At 33.6% G+C, this 18325-nt stretch overlaps 1 protein-coding gene across 2 annotated transcripts in view; it reads right to left on the bottom strand.

Annotated features, from left to right (window-relative positions):
• LOC145278037 (uncharacterized) overlaps window positions 1-18325 on the bottom strand; it is a 44544-nt gene that overhangs the window by 6030 nt on the left and 20189 nt on the right. For both annotated transcript variants that reach the window (XM_080130256.1, XM_080130257.1), the window contains exon 4: window positions 17889-18158. In XM_080130256.1, coding sequence (XP_079986382.1) covers window positions 17889-18158 — 270 coding nt within the window. The remainder of the gene's footprint in view (window positions 1-17888; window positions 18159-18325) is intronic.

The following is an 18325-nucleotide window of genomic DNA, read 5'->3' as shown; positions in this document are numbered from 1 at the left end:
ATGCTGGGTTGGAAAAAGATGATGATATACCAAAGTTTTATGTACAACATGAAAAGAAAGCAGTAATTATAGGAGCAACCAGACTCAAGAAACAGTACGTATTTTATCTGATAGGATAGAAGAGGAAATGGTCTAGATAAGGTTTTCTGCAGATTATTCAACAAAATGAGAGTGAATGTATTTTAAACATGCACTATTTTGTAATATGTAAAGTATTGTTGGGGTTATTCATTACTAGCAAGGAAACCCAACAATGCCCGGGATTAAATGATGATCAACAAATGTTTCACACTCCCATATTTTTATTGTCATCGAAATCGGTGCAGTTGTCCATTTTTCAATCAACTCGATTTATTGCCTGCTCTACTTGAGGATCCATCGTGAGGCACTGAGAGAAAGCTCCCATGCCTTTCTGCAGTGACTTAGTTCACAATACATTGTAGTCTATACTGCACTGTAGAGAGCCTACTGTTGATTTTATAAAATAATAATGGCTTGAAATTAAAGTTTAAAAAGCAAAAGTCAAGTATCATACTTCAATTGTGCTTTAAGCAGAAATATTAATTTCGAATGCACCTCGGTCGTATCAAAGAACCTACTGTTGATATATGCCTGTCATTACTGCTTGTGTGGTAATAAAATTTCACAAATGCACTTGTGATGTTAAGTTGTGTAAGGTGCTGACTTTGGTCCAAATTGCCTGTTCCTTTAATTATTGGATTATTTTGATTATCGATTATTGATACGTATCAAAGACATTCCTATACAAAATATATCTAAGAACACTGCCAGGCACATAAAGTACATTAGTGTGAAATTTCATAAAAATCAACCCAGCCGTTTTCGAGTTCATAGGGAACAAACTAACAGACAAATAGACAAATTTTCTTTTATATAATAGTAGAGATTGTTATAAATTCATTAAAACTGTTTACTTTTTTTTTCATGAACTGTTTTCATTAATAGTTCTTTATTTAGTGATAAGGGGATTATATTGGATAAGCTGTGATCAGTATGAACTTCAAGGCTAACTGACAAACTGAAAAGGCAGTTCTTTAGAGCAGTGGTGGAGTCTGTCCTTGTTTACAGTGCTACAACCTGGACACTCACTAATAGATTGGAAAGAAATCTAGACGGCACGTACACCCATATGCTATAAACATTGTTAAATATATCTTGACAAGATCACCTCATGAAGCAGCAACTTTATGGCAATCTACTTGCCATATCTACTATCATCAGGGAGCGACGTCTACGATTTGCCGGTCACTGGCAGAGGAGCAAACAAGAGCTGATAAGAAATGTATTGTTGTGGACTCCACAGCATGAGCATCGGATGATCTAGATCTACATATATCCCACAAATTGCACATAATGCCAACTGTGATCCTGGAGATCTGAGACAGCTGATAGAAGACAGGGAAATCTGGTGAGAGAGAGTCACATTGGTTTGGGCAAGGAGTCTGACCAGATAGATAGATAGATAGATAGATATCTCAACAGCTTAATTTCTTCAGGTTCACAGTTATGGCACATGAATTCTTTGGCACTTATGTCAAGGATCATTCAATCTAAGGGAGATAACCAGCATAGACATAGCAAAAATAAGCATATTTTGCAAGATATAATTTGAGACGCTGAAACAATCAGTAGAACAATGAAAGAATGTTAAATGAAAAAAAAAAAAATGATTACATGATTACTGTAGCCGAGTTCCGGAAATTGCTGAAGCAGTTTACGAAAAGGAAACAAGTTAGTAAAGTTAATCAACGAACTTAAAATATAACAATGTTAAGTAACAAAATAAACTTATTAATTAACGTATTACACAAAACAAAAGTAAACTGTTACAATGTAACGATGTTAATTAATCCACAACAAAAAATTAAATAAACTTGTTTGAAACGATGGTAATTAATCAAAAAGATAAATTAAATAAACTTGTTAATTAATGAAAATAACGATACTTTTTTAAAAGAGATTTTGAAGTATTTAAACCGTCATTTTATTTTTTTTTTAAACGAAGTTAAAAAAATAAGAAATTTTTTTCTCTTTATTTTAGGTAATCAGTCAGCGTCAGGATGATTGAAACTTTTTTGAAGGAGATTTTGGAGTATTTAAACCGTCAATTTCTGGCTATGATTAAAGTTTAATTTTTTTTTTTTTGTTACTATTCTGTAGTTCATTTTGCAAAGTATAATTTGGGGTGCATAATAACTAACGTACAAAAACAACGAAAATAGAAAAACCTTTTTTTTTTATTTATTTAACATTCTTTCATTGATTATTTCAGTGTCATTGATTATTTCAGCGTCCCAAATTATACCTTGCAAAGTATGCTTATTTTTGCTATGTGTACACTGGTTATCTCCCTTAGATTTAATGATCCGTTGACATAAGCGCCAATCCTTTTCGGTTTCGCAACAATGTTCTTACATGAAAAAGGGCTAATTTTCTATGTTTATTGTATTTAGCAAATTAGGTATAAACCATTATAATATTTGCTAATATTTTCTCCTCTGAGGATATGGGTAAACATCGAAAACCTATAGGTTAAGGAGATATACTTATTAAAATGTATTCTTTGTCTTGCATGTAATAAAAATTCTAGATTTGAAATTTAACCATTTCACATAAAATTTAAATTACTAAATTATGATATATACATCTATGTATATGTATATTTTCACAAAATCAAAACAATAAAAATTTAAAAAAAAAATGAGAGCATCATATTGTGTATTTTCATATTCATTGCAATTGTTTCATGACCATTCTGACAATTTCAAAGATTATGTCATTCAAAAATATTCCAAAATTGCCACTCTTCAGATAGTGAAATATATTGTTTATACATATATGAACATATTTGTATTTAAGAGAGCAAGCAGTTGGATCTACGTCTACCCCACTACAAAAACATAGAAGAGTCGGGTATTAAAAATGAATGAATCTTTTCAAAGAAGCCACAGTGAGCATTCCAAACCATTAAAAAATTGTTAAAATAAGACATTATGATGATTTTTTTTATGTGAAAGATAATGTTTTATCGACAATAATTTGATGAAACAAATAAACAAACAAATAAACAAAAAAATAAACGAATAGAAATTTTTTAAAGAATGTCTGTAGTTGGAGGTCACCAAAAGAGAAATGTTAAAGACAGTGTGGGGGTGGGGGGTGAAAACGTGTCATGTTCATTATAAATCGGCTGGTCTCAAGAACCACTGACATAAAAAAATATGTAATATTTTTTTATATCATGTATATAAAAACACACATGTATGTAAAAACACACATGTATATAAAAACACACATGTATGTGATTAAAATGCTAGTACAAAATTTCAAAGCAATCGTTAAAGTAGCATATTTTTATTTATACAGATATGCTAAAATGCATTTGGGTGGATTTAATTCCGGAATTAAATTATGCATTAATCATTATTATTTTTTTACATTTTGTTTTAATGTACATTATTTCAATCTTTTATTTCAATAAATAATTTATCACATCTATCTATCTATATACCTATAAAGTTGAAGTTTTTTTCACTCTGACATTGATATTAAAAGCCTACTTTTTCTATCTAAAAATTATTAAAACGAATATCTTTATATACGCAGTCATGGATATGCGAGCTTCTACATAAACGTTAACTAATTTGCATGTTCTTTTAAAAAACAAGCATTAATTAATTATTCATATTTTACAGTTTCTTCTTAAATGATTGGTTTCATTTCACTATTGTGCTGAATTCTGTTCATGTATAGTTTTTATATTCTGCATAATTGTGTAGAATTTAAGATGAAAACGTTCTATATATATAGAGTAACCTTGTCAGTGTGTGTGTGAAACGTCTCTACCAAACTCCTCTTTGAATATTTGATCTACAGAGTTTAAATTTGATATATAGGGTATTTGGACCTGTAGCACACTTTAGATTTGGTTTTAAGCCAGCAAAAATTGTTGCTAAGGAGTCAAAATTGAAAGCAAAACAGTTGACTTTAGCAGAGTAAGTTGGATAAAACATTACTCATGTTTTTACTGAAAATTAAACGTTCATAGTTCAAGGTCACTTGATTTTTAACCTTTCGTATTCATTTGTCGGTAGCTCAGGCAGTATTGCTGAACAGCCTGCTAGTAGTAAATAAAAAGAAAAAAAATATGTAAGTCACATATAAGCGAGAAACACACACATACACACATCTACATGAGAAAAGTCCTGGAAATATATAGCGTAAAAAACAGTTGGAAATAAGTTATACACCATCCACTATGACTATGCAATTCCTACAGCGATTTAGCTAGAAAACAAAGCTATTAAACCTGACATGGGACAAGAAGGAGGAGTAAGCAACCTTAGTAGAAGTTAGTGTCTCCAATGATGCTGGGTTGGAAAAAGATAATGATATACCAAAGTTTTATGTACAACATGAAAAGAAAGCAGTAATTATGGGAGCAACCAGACTCAAGAAACAGTACGTATTTTATCTGATAGGATAGAAGAGGAAATGGTCTAGATAAGGTTTTCTGCAGATTATTCAACAAAATGAGAGTGAATGTATTTTAAACATGCACTATTTTGTAATATGTAAAGTATTGTTGGGGTTATTCATTACTAGCAAGGAAACCCAACAATGCCCGGGATTAAATGATGATCAACAAATGTTTCACACTCCCATATTTTTATTGTCATCGAAATCGGTGCAGTTGTCCATTTTTCAATCAACTCGATTTATTGCCTGCTCTACTTGAGGATCCATCGTGAGGCACTGAGAGAAAGCTCCCATGCCTTTCTGCAGTGACTTAGTTCACAATACATTGTAGTCTATACTGCACTGTAGAGAGCCTACTGTTGATTTTATAAAATAATAATGGCTTGAAATTAAAGTTTAAAAAGCAAAAGTCAAGTATCATACTTCAATTGTGCTTTAAGCAGAAATATTAATTTCGAATGCACCTCTGTCATATCAAAGAACCTACTGTTGATATATGCCTGTCATTACTGCTTGTGTGGTAATAAAATTTCACAAATGCACTTGTGATGTTAAGTTGTGTAAGGTGCTGACTTTGGTCCAAATTGCCTGTTCCTTTAATTATTGGATTATTTTGATAATCGAATATTTATACTTATCAAAGACATTCCTATACAAAATATATCTAAGAACACTGCCAGGCACATAAAGTACATTAGTGTGAAATTTCATAAAAATCAACCCAGCCGTTTTCGAGTTCATAGGGAACAAACTAACAGACAAATAGACAAATTTTCTTTTATATAATAGTAGAGATTGTTATAAATTCATTAAAACTGTTTACTTTTTTTTTCATGAACTGTTTTCATTAATAGTTCTTTATTTAGTGATAAGGGGATTATATTGGATAAGCTGTGATCAGTATGAACTTCAAGGCTAACTGACAAACTGAAAAGGCAGTTCTTTAGAGCAGTGGTGGAGTCTGTCCTTGTTTACAGTGCTACAACCTGGACACTCACTAATAGATTGGAAAGAAAGCTAGACGGCACGTACATCCATATGCTATAAACATTGTTAAATATATCTTGACAAGATCACCCCATGAAGCAGCAACTTTATGGCAATCTACTTGCCATATCTACTATCATCAGGGAGCGACGTCTACGATTTGCCGGTCACTGGCAGAGGAGCAAACAAGAGCTGATGAGAAATGTATTGTTGTGGACTCCACAGCATGAGCATCGGATGATCTAGATCTACATATATCCCACAAATTGCACATAATGCCAACTGTGATCCTGGAGATCTGAGACAGCTGATAGAAGACAGGGAAATCTGGTGAGAGAGAGTAACATTGGTTTGACCAGATAGATAGATAGATAGATAGATAGATATCTCAACAGCTTAATTTCTTCAGGTTCACAGTTATGGCACATGAATTCTTTGGCACTTATGTCAAGGATCATTCAATCTAAGGGAGATAACCAGCATAGACATAGCAAAAATAAGCATATTTTGCAAGATATAATTTGAGACGCTGAAACAATCAGTAGAACAATGAAAGAATGTTAAATGAAAAAAAAAAAAAATGATTACATGATTACTGTAGCCGAGTTCCGGAAATTGCTGAAGCAGTTTACGAAAAGGAAACAAGTTAGTAAAGTTAATCAACGAACTTAAAATATAACAATGTTAAGTAACAAAATAAACTTATTAATTAACGCATTACACAAAACAAAAGTAAACTGTTACAATGTAACGATGTTAATTAATCCACAACAAAAAATTAAATAAACTTGTTTGAAACGATGGTAATTAATCAAAAAGATAAATTAAATAAACTTGTTAATTAATGAAAATAACGATACTTTTTTAAAAGAGATTTTGAAGTATTTAAACCGTCATTTTATTTTTTTTTTAAACGAAGTTAAAAAAATAAGAAATTTTTTTCTCTTTATTTTAGGTAATCAGTCAGCGTCAGGATGATTGAAACTTTTTTGAAGGAGATTTTGGAGTATTTAAACCGTCAATTTCTGGCTATGATTAAAGTTAAATTTTTTTTTTTTGTTACTATTCTGTAGTTTCATTTTGCAAAGTATAATTTGGGGTGCATAATAACTAACGTACAAAAACAACGAAAATAGAAAACCTTTTTTTTTTTTATTTAACATTCTTTCATTGATTATTTCAGTGTCATTGATTATTTCAGCGTCCCAAATTATACCTTGCAAAGTATGCTTATTTTTGCTATGTGTACACTGGTTATCTCCCTTAGATTTAATGATCCGTTGACATAAGCGCCAATCCTTTTCGGTTTCGCAACAATGTTCTTACATGAAAAAGGGCTAATTTTCTATGTTTATTGTATTTAGCAAATTAGGTATAAACCATTATAATATTTGCTAATATTTTCTCCTCTGAGGATATGGGTAAACATCGAAAACCTATAGGTTAAGGAGATATACTTATTAAAATGTATTCTTTGTCTTGCATGTAATAAAAATTCTAGATTTGAAATTTAACCATTTCACATAAAATTTAAATTACTAAATTATGATATATACATCTATGTATATGTATATTTTCACAAAATCAAAACAATAAAAATTTAAAAAAAAAATGAGAGCATCATATTGTGTATTTTCATATTCATTACAATTGTTTCATGACCATTCTGACAATTTCAAAGATTATGTCATTCAAAAATATTCCAAAATTGCCACTCTTCAGATAGTGAAATATATTGTTTATACATATATGAACATATTTGTATTTAAGAGAGCAAGCAGTTGGATCTACGTCTACCCCACTACAAAAAACATAGAAGAGTCGGGTATTAAAAATGAATGAATCTTTTCAAAGAAGCCACAGTGAGCATTCCAAACCATTAAAAAATTGTTAAAATAAGACATTATGATGATTTTTTTTATGTGAAAGATAATGTTTTATCGACAATAATTTGATGAAACAAATAAACAAACAAATAAACAAAAAAAATAAACGAATAGAAATTTTTTAAAGAATGTCTGTAGTTGGAGGTCACCAAAAGAGAAATGTTAAAGACAGTGTGGGGGTGGGGGGTGAAAACGTGTCATGTTCATTATAAATCGGCTGGTCTCAAGAACCACTGACATAAAAAAATATGTAATATTTTTTTATATCATGTATATAAAAACACACATGTATGTAAAAACACACATGTATATAAAAACACACATGTATGTGATTAAAATGCTAGTACAAAATTTCAAAGCAATCGTTAAAGTAGCATATTTTTATTCATACAGATATGCTAAAATGCATTTGGGTGGATTTAATTCCGGAATTAAATTATGCATTAATCATTATTATTTTTTTACATTTTGTTTTAATGTACATTATTTCAATCTTTTATTTCAATAAATAATTTATCACATCTATCTATCTATATACCTATAAAGTTGAAGTTTTTTTCACTCTGACATTGATATTAAAAGCCTACTTTTTCTATCTAAAAATTATTAAAACGAATATCTTTATATACGCAGTCATGGATATGCGAGCTTCTACATAAACGTTAACTAATTTGCATGTTCTTTTAAAAAACAAGCATTAATTAATTATTCATATTTTACAGTTTCTTCTTAAATGATTGGTTTCATTTCACTATTGTGCTGAATTCTGTTCATGTATAGTTTTTATATTCTGCATAATTGTGTAGAATTTAAGATGAAAACGTTCTATATATATAGAGTAACCTTGTCAGTGTGTGTGTGAAACGTCTCTACCAAACTCCTCTCTGAATATTTGATCTACAGAGTTTAAATTTGATATATAGGGTATTTGGACCTGTAGCACACTTTAGATTTGGTTTTAAGCCAGCAAAAATTGTTGCTAAGGAGTCAAAATTGAAAGCAAAACAGTTGACTTTAGCAGAGTAAGTTGGATAAAACATTACTCATGTTTTTACTGAAAATTAAACGTTCATAGTTCAAAGTCACTTGATTTTTAACCTTTCGTATTCATTTGTCGGTAGCTCAGGCAGTATTGCTGAACAGCCTGCTAGTAGTAAATAAAAAGAAAAAAAATATGTAAGTCACATATAAGCGAGAAACACACACATACACACATCTACATGAGAAAAGTCCTGGAAATATATAGCGTAAAAAACAGTTGGAAATAAGTTATACACCATCCACTATGACTATGCAATTCCTACAGCGATTTAGCTAGAAAACAAAGCTATTAAACCTGACATGGGACAAGAAGGAGGAGTAAGCAACCTTAGTAGAAGTTAGTGTCTCCAATGATGCTGGGTTGGAAAAAGATAATGATATACCAAAGCTTTATGTACAACATGAAAAGAAAGCAGTAATTATAGGAGCAACCAGACTCAAGAAACAGTACGTATTTTATCTGATAGGATAGAAGAGGAAATGGTCTAGATAAGGTTTTCTGCAGATTATTCAACAAAATGAGAGTGAATGTATTTTAAACATGCACTATTTTGTAATATGTAAAGTATTGTTGGGGTTATTCATTACTAGCAAGGAAACCCAACAATGCCCGGGATTAAATGATGACCAACAAATGTTTCACACTCCCATATTTTTATTGTCATCGAAATCGGTGCAGTTGTCCATTTTTCAATCAACTCGATTTATTGCCTGCTCTACTTGAGGATCCATCGTGAGGCACTGAGAGAAAGCTCCCATGCCTTTCTGCAGTGACTTAGTTCACAATACATTGTAGTCTATACTGCACTGTAGAGAGCCTACTGTTGATTTTATAAAATAATAATGGCTTGAAATTAAAGTTTAAAAAGCAAAAGTCAAGTATCATACTTCAATTGTGCTTTAAGCAGAAATATTAATTTCGAATGCACCTCTGTCATATCAAAGAACCTACTGTTGATATATGCCTGTCATTACTGCTTGTGTGGTAATAAAATTTCACAAATGCACTTGTGATGTTAAGTTGTGTAAGGTGCTGACTTTGGTCCAAATTGCCTGTTCCTTTAATTATTGGATTATTTTGATTATCGATTATTGATACTTATCAAAGACATTCCTATACAAAATATATCTAAGAACACTGCCAGGCACATAAAGTACATTAGTGTGAAATTTCATAAAAATCAACCCAGCCGTTTTCGAGTTCATAGGGAACAAACTAACAGACAAATAGACAAATTTTCTTTTATATAATAGTAGAGATTGTTATAAATTCATTAAAACTGTTTACTTTTTTTTTCATGAACTGTTTTCATTAATAGTTCTTTATTTAGTGATAAGGGGATTTATATTGGATAAGCTGTGATCAGTATGAACTTCAAGGCTAACTGACAAACTGAAAAGGCAGTTCTTTAGAGCAGTGGTGGAGTCTGTCCTTGTTTACAGTGCTACAACCTGGACACTCACTAATAGATTGGAAAGAAAGCTAGACGGCACGTACATCCATATGCTATAAACATTGTTAAATATATCTTGACAAGATCACCCCATGAAGCAGCAACTTTATGGCAATCTACTTGCCATATCTACTATCATCAGGGAGCGACGTCTACGATTTGCTGGTCACTGGCAGAGGAGCAAACAAGAGCTGATGAGAAATGTATTGTTGTGGACTCCACAGCATGGGCATCGGATGATCTAGATCTACATATATCCCACAAATTGCACATAATGCCAACTGTGATCCTGGAGATCTGAGACAGCTGATAGAAGACAGGGAAATCTGGTGAGAGAGAGTAACATTGGTTTGGGCAAGGAGTCTGACCAGATAGATAGATAGATAGATAGATAGATAGATAGATATCTCAACAGCTGAATTTCTTCAGGTTCACAGTTATGGCACATGAATTCTTTGGCACTTATGTCAAGGATCATTCAATCTAAGGGAGATAACCAGCATAGACATAGCAAAAATAAGCATATTTTGCAAGATATAATTTGAGACGCTGAAACAATCAGTAGAACAATGAAAGAATGTTAAATGAAAAAAAAAAAAATGATTACATGATTACTGTAGCCGAGTTCCGGAAATTGCTGAAGCAGTTTACGAAAAGGAAACAAGTTAGCAAAGTTAATCAACGAACTTAAAATATAACAATGTTAAGTAACAAAATAAACTTATTAATTAACGTATTACACAAAACAAAAGTAAACTGTTACAATGTAACGATGTTAATTAATCCACAACAAAAAATTAAATAAACTTGTTTGAAACGATGGTAATTAATCAAAAAGATAAATTAAATAAACTTGTTAATTAATGAAAATAACGATACTTTTTTAAAAGAGATTTTGAAGTATTTAAACCGTCATTTTATTTTTTTTTTAAACGAAGTTAAAAAAATAAGAAATTTTTTTCTCTTTATTTTAGGTAATCAGTCAGCGTCAGGATGATTGAAACTTTTTTGAAGGAGATTTTGGAGTATTTAAACCGTCAATTTCTGGCTATGATTGAAGTTTAATTTTTTTTTTTTGTTACTATTCTGTAGTTTCATTTTGCAAAGTATAATTTGGGGTGCATAATAACTAACGTACAAAAACAACGAAAATAGAAAAACCTTTTTTTTTTTTTATTTAACATTCTTTCATTGATTATTTCAGTGTCATTGATTATTTCAGCGTCCCAAATTATACCTTGCAAAATATGCTTATTTTTGCTATGTGTACACTGGTTATCTCCCTTAGATTTAATGATCCGTTGACATAAGCGCCAATCCTTTTCGGTTTTGCAACAATGTTCTTACATGAAAAAGGGCTTCTACAGTATGCGACCGAATGTTGTTTCAGCCGTCCATGTAATGTAACCCCCCCCCCGTACCAAAATGTGTTCATTACAATAAGATATTGTACAACATCACTTTACATTCCTTCTTCAGATGGTCCTAGATATGACCTTAAACTATATCCAGTGGTGAGGCCCCAGCTTGTGGGCTTTGGGGAGTGTGGAGTCACCCTTTAATTACCATTGCTCCCAGGTCCACTCTGACCCGGAGTGGTAGTACCTGTTAGGGTTCCAACTATGGGTTAAATAGAAACCGACTTGAAAACAACAAATATATTCTATTAAAAAAATGTTCTTCAAAATCTTTGGATTCGGCATTAAATAACCCAAAAAGGGTTGATATGCCGTAAAACGAAAACAACTAACCAACCTTCTTCAGAGCCACGCACCTCACATTGATTTTCTCTCTGCAATGGAAGCTTTTCATAACATATTAATAAATAGATGCAAGTTTCTTGCGCAATTTTTAGATATAGTTGAGTTTTAGTTTTGCATTCCTGGGTTGAAGACGTGTAACCAATTCCTTGCTAGCTCTTTATCTTAAAGTTGTGGGCGTCTCTTGGATTCTTGCTACATTTTAACCGCAATGTTGGTTTCCCTGCTCCCGGGGAAACAACTTCATCTGTCATCATCGCTTGCAGGAGGCAGACTGTGATCTGTTCTCGTTTCTACCCCAGAACAGACCATTTTACTCTCTTTTAAATCTTATCTTCCAATGTGAATTTCGTCGCAAATCTCACCAACTCTCATTCACACACACCTGGTCCTGTGACGTCACAATCTGATGACATCATGCCATATGTCAACAAGTGCTTTGCACTAATTTGACTCAAACAGACCCCTTTTCTAAAACAACCTGCAGTTATGTTTACGATAGTTTTTTGAATCAAAACAATGGAGCCCCATTACTCAAATCTAATATATAAAATGGCTATAGGTCTGTCTGTCTGTCTGTCTGTCTGACGGTCTGTCTGTCTATCTCCATATTTTCAAACTCTATCTCCTCCGAAACTAAAAGTTGCAGAGTGGTGCGAGGGGCCTCAAATGATTGGATTTTTTACAGGCCTTTCTTTTATGGGTCTTTAGCTGGTTAAAATTGTTTTTTAGTGGTCAAAAATGGGTCAAAAATGGGTCAGAATTGAAAAAAAATCATTAAACATTTTGTATATTCATATATATATTCATCCTAGTTTATTTTTAATTTTTAATCACTTTATATGCGTGTCACGTTGGTACAGTGGTAACATCACCAACTTTGAATGCTACAGTTTCAGTTTTAATTCCAGCTGATGGTGCCTAAATACTTTTTTTTTTACTTTTGAAATCACGACTCTATAATATATACAAAATCTAGACAAATTAAAATATTGTATTTTACGCCCGAGCAAAGCTGCCCTCCCCCACTAATCTATCTCTAATGTATTAGCTAAAATTATCAGTCTGTTTACATTTATTTTATATTAATAAATCAATAATAATATAATAATTAATTACTAATGGGACCTGTGGAAATTCCACATGGGACTCATTCATATGTAATATATTGATGTTAGCATTCTGTAGATGTTCAGTTTAAATGGAGACACTCTGATATTATTGTAGCTTTTTTGTTAAAACTGCAAAAGTATTTATATAAGCTAGCACGAACGCCCAGTAAAGCCCGGTCATAAAGTATGCTTAAATATATTTTAATTCTTGCAGATTTTGTATATATTATTAAAGAGTTAATGTTCTATTGATTTTTATGTTATAAAGTTGCGATTTCAAAAATAAAAAAAAAATATATCCATATGACTTGGACGCATTAGCTTGTATTGAAACCGAAAAACAAATTATGAAAAATATATATATATATATATATATAAGTCGAGTAAACAAACAAAAAAAAAAAACCTGCCCCGCAGTAAATTTTAACTTCGTTACTTCTATTTGACCTCATTAATGAGGTCAAATAGAAGTAACGGAGTTAACTTTATTGCGGGCACCTGTCAATTCAAACATCTTTCCGTTACTATTTCTTGGTCGCAAACGGTTAACTTCGATTCTTTCTACTTACCTACCAAAACTTTTTTTTTAAACAAACACCCGGGCAACGATTTTTTATTATTCTTTTGTTTTGATTTACACAAAACCACACACACCTTCAAACCCCTGGGCAATGCCGGGTACCCCTCGCTAGTTATTTATAAAAAAAAAAAATAGATGATTTAAGTGCCATCAGCTATAGTCAAAACCGAAACCAAAACTTATGAAGAATTCTTGGTAAAATTATTTATGACAAGAAATAGATCATAACAATTAAACGACCCGGATGTAAGCGTGACACACAAAAGAACACACACGCTATTGTATTAATATATAAATATAATATACACATTACAATAATTAATAAATAATAAATTATTAATTTTGTAATAAATAAATAATAATATAATAATTAGAAATATAAAATGTGTAATATAATTAATAAATATTTAATAAAATTAAAGAAAATACATAATGTTCTTTTAATCTGATTTAAGAACAATCCAGAACATCTTCAAGAAAACAAAAAGATATTTTTTTTTCTGACTCAGAAAGATCTTTCTAGAACAAACAAAAAAATTTGTATAAAAGACACTGCACTTACAAAATCGACAGTTATACTAACGACTGTTGACCTACACAGTGAATTTCACATTTCTAATCCCGGCCTGTTTCATAGACCTTGTCCAGCTGATAGACACTTTTCAAAGGAATTTCCAGCATTCAGTTAAAGATTTGAGTTTCGGGTAAATAAAAATTTCTCTTCTTAATTTCTTATTGATCAATGGTTGTACGTGCTTTCGAATTCATCTGATGATCCTGTTTAAATAGTTGACTTAAAGTTAAGAAGAGTTACTTCCCTTGCATCTTTACATTTTTTTTTTTGTTTCGTTTTTGTAAAATAAATTTTTTTTTTTTATAATTCGGAGTCGATTAGTGTTATTTTCTCTTTAAATTTGTTACTCTATGGCTGACTGGGATAGCTTCCATACATTTATATTAGATCTACTTCTGCAATTCCATGTTTAAAATGGAGAAATAGTCAACCACCTCAGCAGGAATAACCTACTTACTGACACACAATATGGTTTCTGCTCTGCAAGATCTACCGCAGATGTGCTGACGGTTATATCCCACAGGATAAGTGAATCTCTTGACAAAGGCTTCCTTTCTAGGACAATTGCTCTTGACATATCAAAGGCCTTTGACAAGGTATGGCATAAGGGTCTACTTCACAAGATTTCCAGCTACGGTATAACGGGAAATGTTTTCTCAATCATTAAATCATTTCTCTCCGATAGGCTCATAAGAGTAGTGGTCGATGGACAAAAATCGGAGGCCTGCAATATAAATGCTGGAGTCCCCCAGGGGTCAATCCTGGGCCCAACTCTCTTCCTGATCTACATCAATGACCTCCCTAAACACATACTTAAATCATTCGTTGACATCTATGCTGATGACACAACCATCTACGGCAACACATCAAAGGCTGTAAATGACAAAGTTCTCTCTGATTCTCTTTCCTCTGATCTCGAGCGCGTGGTTCAGTGGGGGAAGATGTGGCTGGTTACTTTTAATGCATCCAAAACCAAACTCCTATCCTTACATCATCAACGCTCTGATCCCCGGCTGGCATCAATTGTGATGGATGGCTCTCGTCTGGGTGAGGCTCCATGTTTTGACAAGCTTCTGGGTTTGACCTTTACTCCTGATCTGAAATGGAACACGTACATCAAGTCTGTTGCCAAGGTCGCTGGAAAGATGGTGGGATCCTTCTACCGCTCGAGAAGATATCTCACTACTGATGCAATTCTCTATCTATATAAAAGCCAAGTACGTCCAAGGATGAAATACTGTTGCCATATCTGGGCAGGAGCTGCTAAAAACAGCCTATCCTGCCTTGACAGAGTACAAAATAGACTTTGTGGCTTAGTGGGGGATGCCCTTTTCTCTACCCTGCAACCTCTCTCCCACAGAAGAGACGTTGCGAGCCTGTCCTTGTTTTATCGTTATTTCCATGGCAGATGCTCATCTGAACTCCAATCTCTGGTCCCCCCTCGCCAATCTTTCACGAAAAACACCCGTCTAGCTGAATCCACTGTGAAAAATTTCCCCCACTCTATATCTGTGCCTAAATCAAAACGCGGATTCCATGAACAAAGCTTCTTTCTTAGAACTGCACGCCTGTGGAACTCTGTTCCGTCTGCCTGCTTCCCTCCGGACTACAACTTGGATGTCTTCAAGTCCAATGTTAACAAATTCCTAATGAACCGCCCCCTTAAGTAAACACTTCAGCAAATCTCCTCACTAACTTAATGTACTTGCAATAACCCTTATCCCTGAGTGGCTTCCGGGCCTTGATAAGTGGTGATCACTGTGTAAAAAAAAAAAAAAAAAAAAAAAAAAAAGGATGTGTCCTCTGTAGTAGCAGACCTGACTGAATGGTTAATTGTAGGTATAGACAGTTTCATACCCTCGGAAAAATTCCAACAAAAGCCAACGTGACACAGCCAGCCATGGTTCTCTCCAGAATATGCTGCTGCTATTGTGCACAGAAATCACTTTTTCCATTACTTCCAACAGATGTACTGAGACTAAAGCCGCTTTCAGGACTGCTAGCAACCACTGTAAAAGAGTGATGAAGAATGCAAGAGAGTTGGATGCTCAGTCCGTTAAGTCTAAAGTGACTGAGCAGCAACTTGGTTCCCACCAGTTTTGGCAAATAGCAAACAGAAGTGTGTGCTCTATCCAAACTATAATCAATGGACCTGAGGTGATCTCGTCAGTATCAGACAAAGCCAAACTCTTTACCAAGAACTTTACAGCTAATTCTACCCTATACGACCAAGGCCGCTAACCTCCCGCATTTCCTCCTGTATCAGAAAACACGCTATGCGACATACAAATATCTGTGCGTGATGCTGTCAAGCTAACCAAAAGCCTTGATTCCAGTAAAGCAACTGACCCTGATGGCATTCCAACTATAGTGCTGAAAAAGCTTCAACCAGAACTAGTGCCCATACTTACAAAGTTATTTAAGTGTTGTCTTAAGGAGAATTGCTTCCCAATACCTTGGAAAATCTGATCAGTATGCCCTGTATTTAAGAATTCATGTGATCACTCATCTCCCTCTCAGTACAGACCAATAACTCTCCTGTTCGTCATGAGCAAGTTACTGTAATTTGTGTTAAATAGAGAAGTAGTCAACTACCTCAGCAAAAATAACCTTCTTAGTGACATGCAATATGGGTTCTGTTCTGTTAGATCTACAGCAGATGTGCTAACAGTTATATCTCATAGGATTAGTGAATCTCTCAACGGAGGCTTTCTTTCTAGGGCAATTGCTCTTGACATATCAAGGGCCTTTAAAGGTTTACTTCACAAGATCTCCAGCTATAGCTGGAAATGTCTTTTCAATTATTAAATCATTTTTATCTGATAAGTTCATAAGAGTAGTGGTTGAGAGGCAGAAATCAGAAGCTCACAGTATTAATGCTGGACTTCCTCCGGGGTCCATCCTGGGTCCAACTCTCTTCCTGATCTACATCAATGATCTTCTAAATCACATCCTTAGATCATTCGTAGAAATTTATGCTGATGACACTACCATCCATCCAGCACATCAAAGGCTGTAAACAACTAAGTTCTCTCTGATTCTCTTTCCTCTGATCTTGAGCATATGGTACAATGGGGAAAAAAGTGGCTGGTTACTTTACATACATCTAAAACCAAGCTTCTATTTTCAATGTTCTGATCCCCATCTGGCGTCAACTGAAATGAATGCCTCACATCTTGGGGAGACTCCATGTTTTGACAAGCTTCTGTGCTTGACCTTTACTCCTGATCTGAAATGGAATACGTACATCAAATCCGTTGCTAAGGTCGCTGGAAAAATGGTGGAATCCTTCTCTCGATCCAGTAGATATCTTACTGCTGATGCAATTCTCTACCTATATAAAACCCAGGTACGTCCAAGGATGGAGTACTGTTGCCACATCTGGGCAAGAGCTGCTAGAAAGACCTTATCTTGCTTTGACAAAATTCAAAATAGATGTTGTAGCCTAGTGGGGGATGCCCTTTTCTCTTTCCTGCAACCTCTTTCTCACAGAAGAAACGTTGCGAGCCTGTCTCTACTTTATCATTATTTTCATGGCTGAGCTCCAATCTATAGTTCTTCCCTCACCAAACATTCACGAGAAACACTCGTCTAGCTGAAAACATTATCAATAATTTCCCCCACTCTTTATCTGTGCCTAAACCTAAATGTAGATTCCATAAACAAAGCTTCTTTCTTAGAACTGCACACCTGTGGAACTCTCTTCCGATTGCCTGCTTTCCAGCTGACTGCAATATGGTTGTCTTCAAGTCCAACGTAAATAGTTCTGGATGAGCTGTTCCTCTTAAGTAATCCAATTTACCAAATTTACACTTCGAATGGTTACTATGATATTATCCCTCTGACTAATGTACACTCTTTAACCCTTATCCTCGAGTGGTCTTTGGGCCTTGATAAGTGGTGATTCCTTTGTAAAAAAAAAAAAAATGCAATACCCTAGACTAAGCATATAACAAGCTTCATTATATAACAATTCATTTAAGCTTTAACTCACCTTCTGAAAGACGTGTGAATGCTGTCAGGTAACTGGACTGGCCTTCATTCACAGCAATTGAAGCATCCATCATTTTCATCTTCAAATTCTGCTTCCATTGTTTCTTCTTATTTGTCTGCAATAACGCCTGCAAGGCACGTAAGTTCAACTTCTCGGGCGCACTGGTTCGTCTCCTCATCTCATCCTCTGTGATGCTAAGTCGATGAAGACGGCCTTGACTGATGTTGTACAAAAGCAGGGGAGTTGTGTAACTAAACACCTTCTTCTTCTCTGTTACAAATAAAAAAAAAAACGTGTTCATGAAAATATCTCTATATATAAAGTTGTACTTTCTGTTTGTTCACAAAGTCCTTCTAGAGTTTCGGAGATACACCCTCATAGCCAGCGATTTTTTAAGTTTAAATGTAATGTAAACAGAGATCTCAATTCTCCACATA

Source organism: Euprymna scolopes, chromosome 6 (genome assembly GCF_053919585.1).
Source record: "Euprymna scolopes isolate OS-2025 chromosome 6, ASM5391958v1, whole genome shotgun sequence".
Classification (NCBI taxonomy): domain Eukaryota; kingdom Metazoa; phylum Mollusca; class Cephalopoda; order Sepiida; family Sepiolidae; genus Euprymna; species Euprymna scolopes.
Note: the sequence above shows the minus strand (reverse complement) of the source record. Positions and strands in the feature narration are given on the sequence as shown.